At 52.8% G+C, this 17302-nt stretch overlaps 1 protein-coding gene across 2 annotated transcripts; it reads left to right on the top strand.

Annotated features, from left to right (window-relative positions):
- The first annotated feature begins 3436 nt into the window (after nt 1–3436).
- On the top strand, nt 3437–15946 carry tradd (tnfrsf1a-associated via death domain). 2 transcript variants are annotated; one of them, XM_056279031.1, is made up of 6 exons: nt 3437–3472; nt 9971–10124; nt 11834–12114; nt 13943–14090; nt 15203–15510; nt 15920–15946. In XM_056279031.1, the coding sequence occupies exons 2-5, from the start codon at nt 9974–9976 to the stop codon at nt 15499–15501; spliced, it is 879 nt and encodes a 292-aa protein (XP_056135006.1). In that variant the 5' UTR covers nt 3437–3472; nt 9971–9973; the 3' UTR covers nt 15502–15510; nt 15920–15946. The 2 variants fall into 2 exon arrangements, with proteins under 2 accessions (XP_056135006.1, XP_056135005.1); XM_056279030.1 differs by lacking the exon at nt 15920–15946 and having other exon boundaries at nt 15203–15909.
- The last annotated feature ends 1356 nt before the right edge of the window (nt 15947–17302 follow it).

A 17302-nucleotide genomic window follows, 5' to 3' on the forward strand; every position in this document is an offset into this window, starting at 1 on the left:
ACTGCAAATTAACCCGTCCTAGCTGTGATCTGTGTAGCTAGGACCAACTCCAGATATTTTCCCATTGCCGTGGTCAGGGGCACAGACAGGAGTGTTAACCCTAACGTCCATGGTGGGGGAAACCAGAGCACCCGGAGAAAACCCACCGCAGACACGGGGAGAACACGCAAACTCCACGCAGAGGACGACCCCCAAGGATGGACTACCCCGGGGCTCAAACCCAGGACCTTCTTACTGCGAGGTGACCGTGCTAACCACTGTGCCACGCTTAAATATATTTTATTCTGTTTATTTTATTTGATTTGATTTTGATTTTGCAACACAGCAAAACAAGAAATAGGCATTGTGGGGTTAATACTCTGAAACCATCGCGTGGTATATGTGTGTATGTGTGTGTGTGGGTTTGTGTGTGTGTGTGTAGGGATCAGTATTGCTGGCTCACAACAGGGGTTTTTGGGTTCGATTTCAGCCAATTTGTTTGGAGCTACCATCTTCCAGCCCCTGATGTGGGTTTCCTCCTTCAGTCCAAGTACATGAATGTCAGCCTGAATTAGAATCTCTCTATATATTGTCCATAGGTGTGAATGGTGTGTGTGTGTGTGTGTGTCCTGTGATGGCCTGGTGACCTGTCCAGGGTGTCTCTCTGCCTTGCACTCAGTGCATGCTGGGATAGACTGCAGCCCCTTGTGACCTTGGATTAAACTGATCAGGTGTACATGATGGATGGATGGAAAAGCAACAGATAAGCATCCGGTGAGCGACAGTTCTGTGAGTGGAAACCCTCTTTACATGAGAGGACACTGGCCAGACTCATTCAAACTGACAGAAAGGCCACAAATACTCAAACAGCCGTTCTTCACAGCCGCATGCCGGGTTTCAGTCCCGCCAGCTAAAAACAGGAAGCTGACAAAGTGACAAATCTGGATCGTCGCTGCAACATGCAGATGGCAGAGTCAGATGAATCGATGCATCCATCCTGTCTCGTGTTAGCTGCTGATGGTGTGACGGTGCGGGGAATCGTTTCTTGGCACATGTTAGACCCCTTAATATGGACTGAGCATCATTTGAATGCCACGGGGTACCGGAGGGCTGATATGTGCTTCCCTTCATGGTCAACCTGTTTTCTCGTGTCCACTTCCGGCAGGACAATGGTCCTTGTCTCAAAGCCCACATTATCTGCAAGCCTTCAGTCTACTCCAATATAGTCTGCACATTGATGCTACTGAGTTAGCATGGACCAATATCCTTAAAGGACGGTTTCCAGCACCTTGTTAATTGAATGCATGCCGTGAAGAATTAAGATCGGCGTGGAGACAAAAGGTGGTCCTACCCGGTACTAGGTGTACCTGATAATGTGGAAGGCAGAACATTTTATTGAGCTATTCAAGACTTCAGCTAACTAGCTTTTAGCATTTGTGAGGTCAATCAGTATTCCACGAACAGGTCAGGCATGAGTTTTTAGTCGCTTTAGCTTGCTGCTATTCATTCTGTGCTCATCTCATGCATTATAAATGGCAATTTTATAATGGTCATATGGGTTCCATAACTAATACATGGCTTTTTCACTGCAGCCTTCAGGATCTTAACAGGAGAGCTAATCTAGAGAGGGAAGAGAGGGGAAGGAGGCGAGGAAGTGCTGGACTGAGAAGAAAATGTGTTTTTTTTTTAAAAAAGATTACTGTTTCTCCCCCCCCCCCCAAAGCATGCTTGTTTCTGATCACACATAACTCATCAAGCTAAATCCGTCACCATCGAGTGAAACATTCCTTGACACCCGAGGATTTTTTCCTCCCTCAACATCAAAGTCGGCCATGAAAAGCGATTAGCAGAAAATCACAATCGACGTCCTTTTGGGAGAAATGGGAGCACAAGGAGTTTGTTGAGCCTGAAAGGTCATTTTAATCCACAAAGTACAGAAAACTGATTCTCCTAAAACAAAACAACAACAACTCTGGATTTGGTCCATTAAAAGAAATCAATCAGTTTTTCCAATTTACACACGACATTCGTTCCGCAATGCAGGTTGACGTTCACCGCGCTGGCGTTGTCTTCTTCTGCTGGATTTAACCTCGTGTGTTAGGTGGAGGTGGGATGGAAGGGCTGAGGTGGTCGCCGTGAAACCTCTAAATGCAAGTAGGAAGGAACGTGCTCCTCATTTCAAGATGACATTACTCCTTCTCTTGGGGTGTCTGTCTGGGCCACTTTGGCTCTGATATCTGATGGAGAGAGCAGGGTCTCCTGAGTTTGAAACTGTGAGGGAAATTCGAGACGTTTCCTTGAATAGGCCACAAACGCCGTCCTCTCTTCTGTTTCTGTTTGTGAGGATGTGGCGACAACCCTTACACGGACACCTCATCAGAGGACTGCCACAGTTCAGATTAGGTCGTTGCAAGCACATTTTATGATTGAGTCATTAACACCCATGAAAAATCAATATCATCAATATCCATCTTGATACATTTTCTTCTTGTGTGTACAACCACTTTTTTTCAAATCTATGAAGGAATGTGAAACCTGTAGCTTCAACATTTCATCCTCAAGACGTGGATATAAACCTGCCATGTTAATCTCATAATTTCATAGTTTGTATGATCGAGGTCTAGGCCACCCATATCTGGTTTATGTATATATCGGGGGAGAGGAATGTGGTGTCCGGCAAATTAAGTTTTCCGTGTCTTATAACTTGGCCTTTGAGCCGGTCAGTTTGATGTTTTTGTTTTTGTTTTTATTGAAAAGGTTAGCATAGGCGTTTCTAGCCCATTTTTGGGGGTGCCCCCCCAGCACCCCTAAAATCGAAGAGATTTTTTATTTTTTACTGTATGTCCATGTTTAATAAGCTAAAGAAATGGCAAAACCATATCCAGTATATGGTTTAAACATAATATTTTAACAACAAAAATACAGCACCCCCCATGCTTCGAAAATGGTTTGATCCACCCACCCCCCAAATTTATCTTGCCTGGCCGGCCAGCACTCTGGGTGCTCAGCACCCCTAAAGCTCTGGTCCTAGAACCGCCCCTGGGTTACAGCATGGGCGCTCAGCACCCCTAAAGCTCTGGTCCTAGAATCGCCCCTCGGTTACAGCATGATAACACAAAACAGGCCTGCTCAAAAACAGTCATTACATTGGCAGCCTTTTTTTGAAAGAAATATCCATGAAAGAAATTGTTCTCACAGAGCAGAACCCCTTTATAAAAGTGAATGGAAGGGGTGACTCAAAATACATGAACATAAGTACGTACAGGCCACAAGTGAAGACGGTCACACATTTAAACTCAAATATTTAACGCAGAATTAACTTTGGACGGTCAGGCGCCATTTCCTTCCCATAGGCGGAACCCTGCCTCTTTCCCACCAATCACCGCGCTCCTTGAGTACCAGTCACCCAATCGGGCACCAGGAGGTTTTCACCGTGCGTGTGGGCGTGGCCCTTTGTGGGGGAAGCGTCCCGGAAGTAGCCGAGTTATAGAAGGTAAGACCCTCACAACAATAAACTTCCACGCAAAAAAAACAAACCCCCCCCAAAAGTGATCCGTCGCATTTTAGCCAGACGGCGCGAGGCGGGGCGTGCGGTTTACACGCTGCCGCGTGTCGTTTCCGTGTTAAACCGCCTCTCCGGAGACTTTAGTCGCTTTCTCCCAAGTTTGACTCAGTCCCCTCGACCCACCCCGGCGGCCGTCACGTGTCGATCATGTTACGGGGCGATGGTAAAACAGACCCCCCCCCCCAAACTGGTACGAGAAGGGGGTCTAACGGACGTCCCCGTCCCGGCCCGAGCGACGTCGAGCTATCGAAAGTAAAGCGGCGGGTCTCAATCAGGTCCTCAGGTGCCGCCGGTGCTGCTGGCTTTCTGTTTGACCGGGTGCGTTCACCTGCCGCGTCCGGTGTTGCACCAAAATCTGCTACCCCCTCAAAATTATGCCACCCCCTTCCAACTGAAGCGCCCCTCCAGCCAGGGAACGGCAGTTTGGATAAGGTTGAGTTTAGGGATAAAGTTGGAGATGGTAGAAGTTAGGTACTGGGTTGAGGACGGTTTATATTAGGTGTGGGTTTGGTGTGGTTAAGGTTAGTATTAGCATCTGGGGAGGGAGGGAGGGAGGGGGGGGCAGAAATTCGAGCGTTTTAAAGGCAGGGTCACATAATCTGAGGGGTCACAGGTTTCGGTGTTACACCGGCGCTCCTAGCTCCGTGTAACCGCTGAACGTTAGTGTCACGTTAGGACTGAAGACCAGCAGCACTGGAGGACCTGATTGAGGACCACTGGTCTGAGGAATTTCAGGGGTTGGCTTTTGGCAGTTAGAGCTGAATAATATTTTAAGCTCTTGATGACCGTGTAATCCCCACGCAGCCAGTGAACTAATCTCGCCGGAATACCTCTTGAAGACTGGTTGACAGGGCGGCATAGGATGACATGTTGGCGGAGATATGGAGCGTCCTATGTAGTCGCTTTATATACGTGTGGCGTGAGTAGATGGAGGTAATCCAGCTCAGATGGAGCGCTCTCCACGTCCAGCCCGGGCCACGCTCAACTGAGCCCAACCCAAGCCGAGGGTGAGCCAGAAGGCCATCAGTCCACAGAGTCCATCTAGAATAAAGAGAGGGGATAGGATGGTAGCTGGGAGGATGGTGGGGATGGGATGGGATGGGGGTGGGGGTGGGGGGGGGATTAAATGTATTTATGTAATGAGAGATTCGAGGGAAGCGAGAGCAGGGGGTAAGGTAGAGTAAGGATAGACGGGCCGGGAACAGAACGGCTGGGAGTGGACGGTTTCCTGCCGGACGGACGCGAGCTTGTGCGTTTGCTCTTGTCGTTTTCACCGGAACCAGAATCAGAAGTCTGTATTCGTTCCCCGGGGGGGGGGGGAGTTGGGTCTAATGATGTGCGGTTAAATGATGGTGGGGAAGAATATAAATATGGAATCCCTCGTTAGTCGTGATCGATGTGAAGAAAATGAATCTAGGATCCGTGGAATGACGCATCAGTGTGTGTGTGTGTGTGTGTGGATTTAAATGAGGTTTTTTTTTCTGATGACACCTTGAAAGCAAATCGTATCTGCCAGTGAATCCAGTCAACACACGTATTGTTCTATATCACTACAAACATGGCGGTGGTTGTAGCGTCTTTGGTTCATTCATTGTTGTTATTGTTATAAATAAGTGTTGGGGTGCAGAGGAATTGAATAGCTTCGCCAAGAGGACCGCTAAGGCCCAACCGCCCCAGCAGAACTAGCATAAGCATATATGTAAATGATGGTATTTCCAGTATAGGCCAGTCCTACAGACACACAGGAGGAGGAGCAAGTCCGCTCCGCCGTTCAGTGCACGCCGGGCCCACACCTGAGAGTCGAGCGGCGGCCTCGTCCTGGTCGCCCGGTACCCCCTGAGACAGGCTCATCACCGACCTGCAGGCCGGTTTGCTCCAAATGGCGCCGACGGCCAACCGCCGAGCTGCGCCCGTGTGTGGCGTGGGTCTGTACGAGCCAACGGCGCTCCGGGTGTGGTAGAAGTACGACGGTGCTCTTGCACGCCGGGATTTAAAAGCTCCACAATAGCGGCTGAGGCCGAGCCAGTTACTGCCGGAGAATTAATCAATAAAATGGGCGTTGGGTTATAATCCCTGAAAGCCGGCCTGCAGCATCCCGAGGCCCGCGGCGTCACGCGGGAGGCGCGAGCCTCAACGCCGTGGAAGGCCGACGAGAAAGGATGAATGAGCGAGGGACGAGCGGAAGCGAGGGACGAGCGGAAACGTACGAGACAAGGCTGCCCCGAGTCCCCTACTGAGGCCGGAGCCAGAAACCACTCCCGAACCCCGACCCTGTGCTCGATGGCGGTCAGCAGTTCGGGGCTTTTAACGATACGTCCCATCGGCCGGTTCACAAACTCAGATTCATCGCGCGTTGACGTCGCTGTTCGTGGAAATCGTCTTTTCGGTTTTCCATTGAGCCGCTTCGAGCTGGTCTACGAGGCTCGAGGGGAATTCTGTCCCGCGGGGAGGACTTGTTTAAACGTTAAACTGTTTTGTGTCCTGGTTGGTCCGCCATTTCCTTTCTTCGTCTCGCAAAGCACCTCGTCGCTTTGTGTTGAACAGTGCTACATGACTGAATAGTTATCGTTATTATTGTGATTATTATTGATTTAAAGGTCTTTTCCTCAGTAAATGGGACATGTTGTCCTCGGCAGATTCTTTTGAGAATAAACTAAATGACTATGGGGTGTGGGCCCTGTGATGGCCTGGCGGGCCTGTCCAGGGTGTCTCCCTGCCTGCCGCCAGGGGAAGGCTCCAGCACCCCGCCGCCGCCGCCGCCGCCGCCCTGTGCAGGATGAGCAGCTTGGCTGATGGGTGGATGGAAGACAGAAAGAACACAATGCAAAAACAGGCCAATAACTGTACATCCAACGTAAGAGTTAGTTTAGAGTCTTTTAGCTTTTACATCTTTTTGTGGATTTCTGTAAATATGTCCTGTATTCCTCCTTGGATACGTTGACGCACTTTTTTGCCTAATTAATTTCTAACCTGAGCAGCGGATGACGACAGAAACACTTAATGAAAGTGTCAACGGCAGTTTCCTTGCCGTTGCTACGACGAGGAGGAGTGGATATGAAAGTAGATATGAAAGTTGGACGAAGGCCATCGACATCCTTTTTAGATGAACGTGTTGCTGTGTGGGTAAAGGAGGCTGGACGGGAAGGGCAGCTCGGTTAAAATTAGCACACAAGAGGAGCGTCCGGGTAGCGTGGCGGTCTATTCCGTTGCCTACCAACACGGGGATCGCCGGTTCGAATCCCCGTGTCACCTCTGGCTTGGTCGGGCGTCCCTACAGACACAACTGGCCGTGTCTGCGGGTGGGAAGCCGGATGTGGGTACGTGTCCTGGTCGCTGCTCTAGCGCCTGTTCAGGAGGGGAGGGGGCACAGGGGGGAGTAGCGTGATCCTCCCACGCTCTACGTCCCCTGGGTGAAACTCCTCACTGTCAGGTGAAAAGAAGCAGCTGGTGACTCCACATGTATGGGAGGAGGCATGCGGTAGTCTGCAGCCCTCCCCGGATCGGCAGGGGGGGTGGAGCAGCGACCGGGACGGCTCAGAAGAGTGGGGTAATTGGCCAAGTACAGTTAGGGAGAAAAAGGGGGGGGGCAAGATGACGTGAGGGACTGGATAGTTCTGGAAATTTGGTGGACTCGGATAACTTCTAAGATGTAGATGAATTTATAAAGACAAGTTGCGGCACGGTGGCGCAGTGGTTAGCGCGGTCGCCTCACAGCGAGAAGGTCCTGGGTTCGAGCCCCGGGGTAGTCCAACCTGGGGGGTCGTCCCGGGTCGTTCTCTGTGTGAGGTTTGCATGTTCTCCCCCTCTCTGTGTGGGTTTCCTCCAGGGGGCTCCGGTTTCCTCCCACAGTCCAAAGACATGGAGGTCAGGTGACCCCGTGACCCTGAGAGCAGGATAAGCGGTTTGGATGGATGGATGGAAGGATGGATGGATGGATGGATGGATGGATGGAAGGATGGATGGATGGATGGATGTAAGGATGGATGGAAGGATGGATGGATGGATGGATGGATGGATGGATGGAAGGATGGATGGATGGATGGATGGATGGATGGATGGATGGAAGGATGGATGGATGGATGGATGGATGGATGGATGGATGGATGGATGGAAGGATGGATGGATGGATGGATGGATGGATGGATGGATGGATGGATGGATGGAAGGAAGGATGGATGGATGGATGGAAGGATGGATGGATGGATGGAAGGATGGATGGATGGAAGGATGGATGGAAGGATGGATGGATGGATGGATGGATGGATGGATGTGTGTAGGGTGAAAGTGGGATGATATCTGGACCTTTATCCCCAAAAGCAAGAAAAACACCCTGTTTTGAGGGGATGTAAAAAAAAAACGGATTTCAAAACCATGTTAGAAGCGGTTGTTCCTGTTTCAGCATGTTGTGGCCCCGAGTCTTTTTTTAGACTTAAAGCTGACTGCAGGGGTTTCCATGTCAACCAAGGCGGCTCGGTTTACATCTGTAATGTGGCCCGTACAGACGTGCACGGTGTTCTCTGACCCCACTGAAGGTCAACTTTCGTTTAGAAGTGTTCATAACATCTTGATCCTTTTAAGAAGAAATACATATTCGGAAAGCTGCAGAACCTGCATGCCAGGCTGCAGTGTTTGCATGTGAATCCGAGCGGAGGCGCCGTGGAGGAGCTGCGGGCCGAACCTTGGCTCCAGTAGTGGGCCGGTAGGCTGCAGGCATGGCCGACACACTGGAGCCGCCTGCCACTGTGTCTCTAACCACGCACTCCGCGTTTAAACGTAGCACGTTACACAACACAGGTGTGGTCGTTGACGTCCTGGCGCATGACTGTGACTGCACGACTATACAAAAAGGGGGATTTGATCAAGGGTCGCAACATGCTAGCAGCCCCGATAGCACCGTTAGCCTTGGTTAGCATTTTGTTAGCCAGTTAGCATCTCCCTCTTCACACCCCCCCCGCGCTTGTGGTGTGCGTGACTGTGCGTCCTCGTGCATGAATATCACGTCATGTCTGTGTTGCTGTTGTGACGTCATGTCTGTGTTGCTGTTTATGACGTCATGTCAGTGTTGCTGTTGTGACGTCATGTCTGTGTGACTGTTGTGACGTCATGTCTGTGTGACTGTTGTGACGTCATGTCTGTGTTGCTGTTGTGACGTCATGTCTGTGTTGCTGTTGTGACGTCATGTCTGTGTTGCTGTTGTGACGTCATGTCTGTGTTGCTGTTGTGACGTCATGTCTGTGTTGCTGTTGTGACGTCATGACGTCATGTCAGTGTTGCTGTTGTGACGTCATGTCAGTGTTGCTGTTTATGATGTCATGTCAGTGTTGCTGTTTATGATGTCATGTCAGTGTTGCTGTTTATGACGTCATGTCAGTGTTTCTGTTGCGACGTCATGTCAGTGTTGCTGTTGTGACGTCATGTCAGTGTTGCTGTTTATGACGTCATGTCAGTGTTGCTGTTGTGACGTCATGTCAGTGTTTCTGTTGTGACGTCATGTCAGCGTTGCTGTTTATGATGTCATGTCAGTGTTGCTGTTTATGACGTCATGTCAGTGTTTCTGTTGCGACGTCATGTCAGTGTTGCTGTTGTGACGTCATGTCAGTGTTGCTGTTTATGACGTCATGTCAGTGTTTCTGTTGTGACGTCATGTCAGTGTTGCTGTTGTGACGTCATGTCAGTGTTTCTGTTGCGACGTCATGTCAGTGTTGCTGTTTATGACGTCATGTCAGTGTTTCTGTTGTGACGTCATGTCAGTGTTGCTGTTGTGACGTCATGCCTGTGTTGCTGTTGTGACGTCATGTCAGTGTTTCTGTTGTGACGTCATGTCTGTGTTGCTGTTGTGACGTCATGTCTGTGTGGCTGTTGTGATGTCATGTCAGTGTTGCTGTTGTGACGTCATGTCTGTGTTGCTGTTGTGATGTCATGTCAGTGTTGCTGTTGTGACGTCATGTCTGTGTTGCTGTTGTGACGTCATGTCAGCGTTGCTGTTGTGACGTCATGTCTGTGTGGCTGTTGTGACGTCATGTCAGCGTTGCTGTTGTGACGTCATGTCTGTGTGGCTGTTGTGACGTCATGTCAGTTTTGCTGTTTATGACGTCATGTCAGTGTTGCTGTTGTGACGTCATGTCAGTGTTGCTGTTTATGACGTCATGTCAGTGTTTCTGTTGTGACGTCACGTCAGTGTTGCTGTTGTGCTAAGGGGACCCACGTTGCTCTTTAGCGCTAAAAGCTCGGCAGCTGCTATTGAAGTGATTGGCTGTATAACGCGAGACGTTCAGCGCCCCCCTCTGTTTACTCTGGCAGCCGTCTCCCAGTTTTGGCCCCGCGGAGACGGGTTTCTCATCTAAGACGAGGCAAACAGTCCTGTGCTTCTGTGAGTTTTCTGTTGGGATCGTGTAAAACATGTCTGAAATGGTGTAATTGCATCAGAGAATGGCAGAAAAGACACTGGAGCTCGGGCCGTGGACTGGATGTGTGGTTCTGTTTCTGCAGTCCTCCTGTCCTCACGTGAACCTGCTCTCCCTCTACAAAGACCAGCACAGAAAGTTCCTCCTGTTCAAAGTTGTCAAGCTGACGCTCACAGGTACGTCCAGTCTATTTCCCTGTCCCCCCACACGTACTGCCCCCCCACTGTCCCCCACACTTACTGCCCCCCACTGTCCCCCCACACTTACTGCCCCCCACTGTCCCCCCACACGTACTGCCCCCCACTGTCCCCCCACATGTACTGCCCCCCCACTGTCCCCCACACTTACTGCCCCTCACTGTCCCCCACACTTACTGCCCCCTACTGTCCCCCACACTTACTGCCCCCCACTGTCCCCCCACACTTACTGCCCCCCACTGTCCCCCCACACTTACTGCCCCCTACTGTCCCCCACACTTACTACCCCCCACTGTCCCCCCACACGTCCGTCCATCTATTTCCCTGTCCCCCCACACGTACTGCCCCCCACTGTCCCCCCACACTTACTGCCCCTCACTGTCCCCCACACTTACTGCCCCCCACTGTCCCCCCACATGTCCGTCCATCTATTTCCCTGTCCCCCCACACGTACTGCCCCCCACTGTCCCCCACACTTACTGCCCCCCACTGTCCCCCACACTTACTGCCCCCCACTGTCCCCCACACTTACTGCCCCCCACTGTCCCCCCACACGTCCGTCCATCTATTTCCCTGTCCCCCACACATACTGCCCCCTACTGTCCCCCACACGTACTGTCCCCCACACGTCCGTCCAGTCTATTTCCCTGTCCCCCACACGTACTGCCCCCTACTGTCCCCCACACATACTGTCCCCCACACGTCCGTCCATCTATTTCCCTGTCCCCCACACGTACTGTCCCTCACTGTCCCCCCACACGTCCGTCCAGTCTATTTCCCTGTCCCCCACACGTACTGCCCCCTACCGTCCCCCACACGTACTGTCCCCCACACGTCCGTCCAGTCTATTTCCCTGTCCCCCACACGTACTGCCCCCTACTGTCCCCCACACGTACTGTCCCCCACACGTCCGTCCAGTCTATTTCCCTGTCCCCCACACGTACTGTCCCCCACACGTCCGTCCATCTATTTCCCTGTCCCCCACACGTACTGCCCCCTACTGTCCCCCAAAAGTACTGTCCCCCACACGTCCGTCCAGTCTATTTCCCTGTCCCCCACACGTACTGCCCCCCACTGCCCCCCACTCCGCTGGGTGGTGCTCGGTCACGTGCCCCGCTTTGCTCGGAGCTGCTGTTGCTTTATTCCTGTTGCAACACGCTGTCACTGAAGACCTTTGCCTCTCAGTGTTAAATTGGAAGTAAAGTTCAGCTTGAAGTGCGCCCGCGCACATGATTCAGCATCAAGTCCGCTAAACATTAGGGGTGTAAGAAGACGACACTTGAGTGTCCCGATAACGATCTTTCACAATGTTGTGCCCCAAACGTTGCAGACACACTCCCACCGATTCTTTGAGATGACACGCAGAGAGCGTCTCTACTTGATTTTGTAGGTTCATCCCTGACCAGTAGGTGGCAGGTTCAGTGTTGTAACAGGGCCGAGCCACAACAGCAGCCGTGAATGCCGGCGTACTAGCTACGGCTGTGATTACTCTGATTCTATGAATGTCGAGGTGTCTTCCTCATGACATTCTTCCATAATCTGTACGAGATATTACAGTATATTGTGTTTCATAGTGTCACAAGATATCACCCCATGTTGAATCATTGCACTTGCACCGTGATGTGAATTTATAACTCATAATTCTTGCCAGCTCACAAGCCCTGCTAAACATGGTTCTCCTTGTCCAGATTCTGCCGGGGGTCTGGGCGGTTACGAGATCCTAAAGCTGCACGACGCCGACCCCATGCTGGGGGTCGAGGTGAAGTTCATGAACGCGGACGCCTGCCAGCGCTTCCTAAAGAGCTACGCCTCGGGCACGGTGTGCCAGTCCCTCTCCCAACACGCTGGCCGGCTCCTGACGGTCCCGCAGGAGTTGGCGGTGCAGAGCCAGCTGAAGGCCGGCGCACACACGCTGGACTTGTGTCTGGACAACATCGAGCTGTGCCTCCAACACATACACTGCTCCCAGGTACGCCGGCGTATGCATATTTATACTACCTCTGAGTTTTCTTAGGCGGCGCAGTGGTTAGCACGGTCGCCTCACAGCAAGAAGGTCCTGGGTTCGAGCCCCGGGGTAGTCCAACCTTGCACGGTCGCCTCGCAGCAAGAAGGTCCTGGGTTCGAGCCCCGGGGTAGTCCAACCTTGCACGGTCGCCTCGCTGCAAGAAGGTCCTGGGTTCGAGCCCCGGGGTAGTCCAACCTTGCACGGTCGCCTCGCTGCAAGAAGGTCCTGGGTTCGAGCCCCGGGGTAGTCCAACCTTGCACGGTCGCCTCGCAGCAAGAAGGTCCTGGGTTCGAGCCCCGGGGTAGTCCAACCTTGCACGGTCGCCTCGCTGCAAGAAGGTCCTGGGTTCGAGCCCCGGGGTAGTCCAACCTTGCACGGTCGCCTCGCTGCAAGAAGGTCCTGGGTTCGAGCCCCGGGGTAGTCCAACCTTGCACGGTCGCCTCACAGCAAGGTCCTGGGTTCGAGCCCCGGGGTAGTCCAACCTTGCACGGTCGCCTCGCAGCAAGAAGGTCCTGGGTTCGAGCCCCGGGGTAGTCCAACCTTGCACGGTCGCCTCACAGCAAGGTCCTGGGTTCGAGCCCCGGGGTAGTCCAACCTTGGGGGGAGTTTGCATGTTCTCCCCGTGTCTGGGTGGGTTTCCTCTCGGGGCTCCGGTTTCCTCCCACAGTCCAAAGACCTGTAGGTCAGGTGACTCGGCCGTACTACATCGCCCCTAGGTGTGACTGTGTGGGCCCTGTGATGGCCTGGCGGCCTGTCCAGGGCGTCTCCCCGCCTGGCGCCCAATGACTGCTGGGATAGGCTCCAGCATCCCCGCCACCCTGAGAGCAGGACAAGCGGTTTGGATGATGGACGGATGGTTTTTCTCAACATTTTCTGTTCTTTCATTCGGGAATTTAAAGGCCGCCGTTAGCAAGGCCGTTTGTCAAAATCCCGTCCCCGTGAAAACTCCCGCGGATCAAATTCTGATTCTGGTTTGGATTCCAAGGATGCTCTTCGAACCCTAACCCTAATCTGAGAAGTGGCCCTAAAATGTGCAATTAATCTGCTCTCTCCAGGTATTAATTAATCAGGTTAATGAGGTGTTGGATCCCAAAAGTACGGAAAAATCCGTTTCCCCGTCCTCACTGGTTCAGAGCAGGAATTTCATCGGCTGGTCCGGGCGCGGCCGACGCAGTTCATCGCCACCTAATTCCTGCTCATGATGCCGAATATCTCGTCGCCTTCCGTGAACAAGTCGCGGAGGAGAATAACGCCCCCTTATGAAGCTTCACAGTAGTTAGAGGCGATTCGTAAGACGAACATGCTGATTTTTCAGGGTGGGCTCCCAGGGGCCCCGGCGCCGCTCCACCCACCGCATGGTGTTTGAATGTGTAGTTCTCTTCCTCAGACGGCTGCTGTGGCGTTTCACTTAAGAACGGTGTGTCGTTGAGAAGCGGTTTTCTTTGAGGCCGGCCGGGCGGCCCCCCCGCCGCACCTCAGATTGAAACCCTTTCACCGTGAAGTGTGACCTGCTCGGCAGCTCTGCGTCAGCCGGCCGTAGATTTATTGACTTAGCGACTTATTGATTCTTCGGCGTGGGTGGTGCAGATGAGGAGACTCCAAGGAGGACGAGCGCTGGCGGAGGAAAGCGAACTGAAAACCACAAACCGGCCGTTAATTGGACGCGCGCTCGCGTTCACGCCAGAGCGCCGGAGTTTCCTGTGTCGCCCGGGTGAACGGCGAAACCTTGCCCCCCTCCGTTTCTGCCGAGTGATTTGGTCTGTTTTTGTTTTTGTTTTTGTGTGTCTGTCAGACGGGACGCCTGCGTGACGAGGAGATCGAGTGTCTGGAGCAGGAGCTTCAGAGCCAGGCGTTGAGTCACGCCGTGCAGCCCGCCAGCCTGGCCCACGGCGAGACGCCGCTGCCCAGCAACTGTTTCAAGTTCCAGAGGCGAGTGTTCGGTGAGTTGCCGCCGCACACCACTGGCTGAACAGTCACGATTAGCAGTTTTCCCCGTGTACTTCATGCCTCAGCGACCTCGACGCCGCTGCCCGTCCTACTCTGGCTGAGGGGGGGGGGGGGGGGAGCGCAGCGCTCGCACTGAAGATCACCGAATGGGTATTTCAGCTGCGTCAGTATTTAGACGCAGCACCGCAGCACCTCCCCCAGTCTCTGAGGTCACACGAGGAGCTTTTTCGGACGCACACGTGTGCATGGGAGCCGTGATGTAACGCAACACGTCAGTACTGGGAGGGGGGGGGGGGCGGAGCCGCCTCCTATCAGAGTATAAATGATATATTATCCCCCCCCCCCCCAATAAAAAGACATGCATGTTAGGGTTAACACTCCTGTCTGTGGGCGTCCGGGTGGCGTGGCGGCCTATTCCGTTGCCTACCAACACGGGGATCACAGGTTCGAATCCCCGTGTTACCTCCGGCTTGGTCCCTACAGACACAATTGGCTGTGTGAAGCCGGATGTGGGTACATGTCCTGGTCGCCGCACAAGCGCCTCCTCTGGTCGGTCGGGGCACCTATTTGGAGGGGGGCGGGGCTAGGGGGAATAGCGGGATCCTCCCACGCGCTACGTCCCCCTGGTGAAACTCCTCTGTCAGGTGAGAAGAAGCGGCTGGCGACTCCACACGTACCGGAGGAGGCGTGTGGTAGCCTGCAGCCCTCCCCGGATCGGCAGAGGGGGGTGGAGCAGCGAGCGGGGCGGCTGCAGAGAGCGGGGTGATTGGCCGGGTATGATTGGGGAGGAAAAGGGAGGGGGGGGGGATACTCCTGTGTGTGCCCCTGACAGAGGCGGTAGGAAGAAATAAGCCCGGGTGCTGCGGGGCGGCCGCCCGCTGCTGCTAGCTACACGGCTAGGACGGGGTCGTTTCCCCACGGGGATCCATAAAGTGTCTCAAAATGTAAAAAAAAAATAATAAATAAATCAGGAACTATGACCCGGGTCCAGCACGTCCAGCTGGTGCCGACTGCTCCTCCCTGCTGGCAGATTTCAGTTCGCTGTGATGCAGAACACGAGGAGGCCTCACGTTTGAGCGGCTTCTCTCCCTTTTGTCTGTCTCAGAGGACAGGATGCTGACGGCGGCCGACGTCCAGAACTTCTCCAACGGGGTGGGCCGCCAGTGGAAGCACGTGGGCAGAGTGCTGGGGAAGAGCTGCCGGGCCCTGAAGGGTCCGGCCATAGACAACCTGGCCTACGAGTACGAGAGGGAGGGCCTGTACGAGCAGGCCTACCAGCTGCTGAGCCGCTTCGTGCAGGCCGAGGGCCGGGCGGCCAAGCTGAGCCGGCTCATCAAGGCGCTGGAGGACTGCAAACTGACCGTGCTGGCCGAGAACCTCCTCAGCATCCAGCCGCAGGAGTGACTCCTGCAGGTTTTTACCCACGTGTGTGTGTGTGTGTGTGTGTGTGTGTGTGTGTGTGTGTGTGTGTGTGTGTGTGTGTGTGTGTGTGTGTGGTTCATCATATATGTCTGCACATTAATATGTGTGTGTGTGTTGTTTCATAAATGTCTGCATTAAAACTTATATATATATGTGTGTGTGTGTGTGTGTGTGTGTGTTCAGTATGATGATGATGCTGATGATGATTTCCTGTTTATCTCGTTTAAATGAGCGTACACCATGTAGGTTGTGTCCACGACAGTCTTCACTCCGCCTTTTTCTTTTCCCTGCCCGCCGAGCAAATTTACAGATAGAACAAAACAGCCACATTATGGGGGGTTGTGTTGTCGGTGATCAGTATGAAATGTGATTGTTATAGTTTTTTTTTTTTTTTTTACAGAATGGGTTCCTTGGTTTATCAAATTAAATGGTTGTAAAACAGAGCTCATGTTTGCGTTTGATGTTTGGTGCATTAGTGTAATTGAAAAGGAAAATATAATTTTGGGGGAAAATTCCCTCAGGTATAATTTAGCATCGCAGTAATCCCCCCTCTCTCTCTCTCTCTCTCTCTCTCTCTCTCTCTCTCTCTCTCTCTCTCTCTCTCTCTCTCTCTCTCTCTCTCTCTCGCTCTCTGTGTCTCTCACACACACACACATAAATTCCTGATTAAAGGGTGCTGACTGCTGATGTGGTAACTTGTGTCTTTATGTACATGTCACATTGCACTAGGCCCGCCCAGGGCAGGAGTGCGGGGTGAGGGGTGAGGGGTGAGGGGTGAGGTTTTATCTGATCATGTCCGTTTCTCCAGGGAAGCCAAATGCACTGATTAAGGTTGTTGGTTTTAGCTCTTGGAGTGACCGCGCACACGGGCCATTGTAAAAGCCCCGCCGTCCCTTCCTGCGCTGGGCTCCATCCAGATGTGATGCATGGATTAGAAGCTTTTAACACACACACACGCACACACACACACACACACACACACACACACACACGAGGGTTTTATGCTTCCGAACAGCATACACCAACACCATTGTGACACAACAGCTACACACAGACGCATCTCTTTACCCTCCCCCCCCCCCCCCATAGTGCCTCTGTGGGATACGGACTGAGTGTATCGTATGTGCGCCTGCAGTTATCACCACACAGCTACAGAGGCCATGGAAATAGTCCCCTGCCTTGGACTTCTGCCACGGTTTGTTCGTCTTCCTCCTCCACCTCGTGCTGCGTCTCCCTCCGCCGACGGTCTGTTCGGCTGATGCATGTAGCAGAACCTGGTTCTGATGATGCATGAAGCACATCCTGGTTCTGATAATGCATGAAGCACATCCTGGTTCTGATGATGCAGGAAGTACAGCCTGCTTCTGATGATGCACGAAGCACAGCCTGGTTCTGATAATGCATGAATCACAACCTGGTTCTGATGATGCACAAAGTACAGCCTGCTTCTGATGATGCAAGAAGTACAGCCTGGTTCTGATGATGCACGAATCACAACCTGGTTCCGATGATGCACGAAGCACAGCCTGGTTCTGATGATGCACGAAGCACAACCTGCTTCCGATGATGCACGAAGTACAGCCTGGTTCTGATGATGCACGAAGTACAGCCTGCTTCTGATGATGCACGAAGCACAACCTGGTTCTGATGATGCACGAAGCACAACCTGGTTCTGATGATGCACGAAGCACAGCCTGGTTCTGATGATGCACGAAGCACAACCTGGTTCTGATGATGCACGAAGCACAGCCTGCTTCTGATGATGCACGAAGCACAACCTGGT

This window comes from Lampris incognitus, chromosome 4 (assembly GCF_029633865.1).
Source record: "Lampris incognitus isolate fLamInc1 chromosome 4, fLamInc1.hap2, whole genome shotgun sequence".
NCBI lineage: Eukaryota > Metazoa > Chordata > Actinopteri > Lampriformes > Lampridae > Lampris > Lampris incognitus.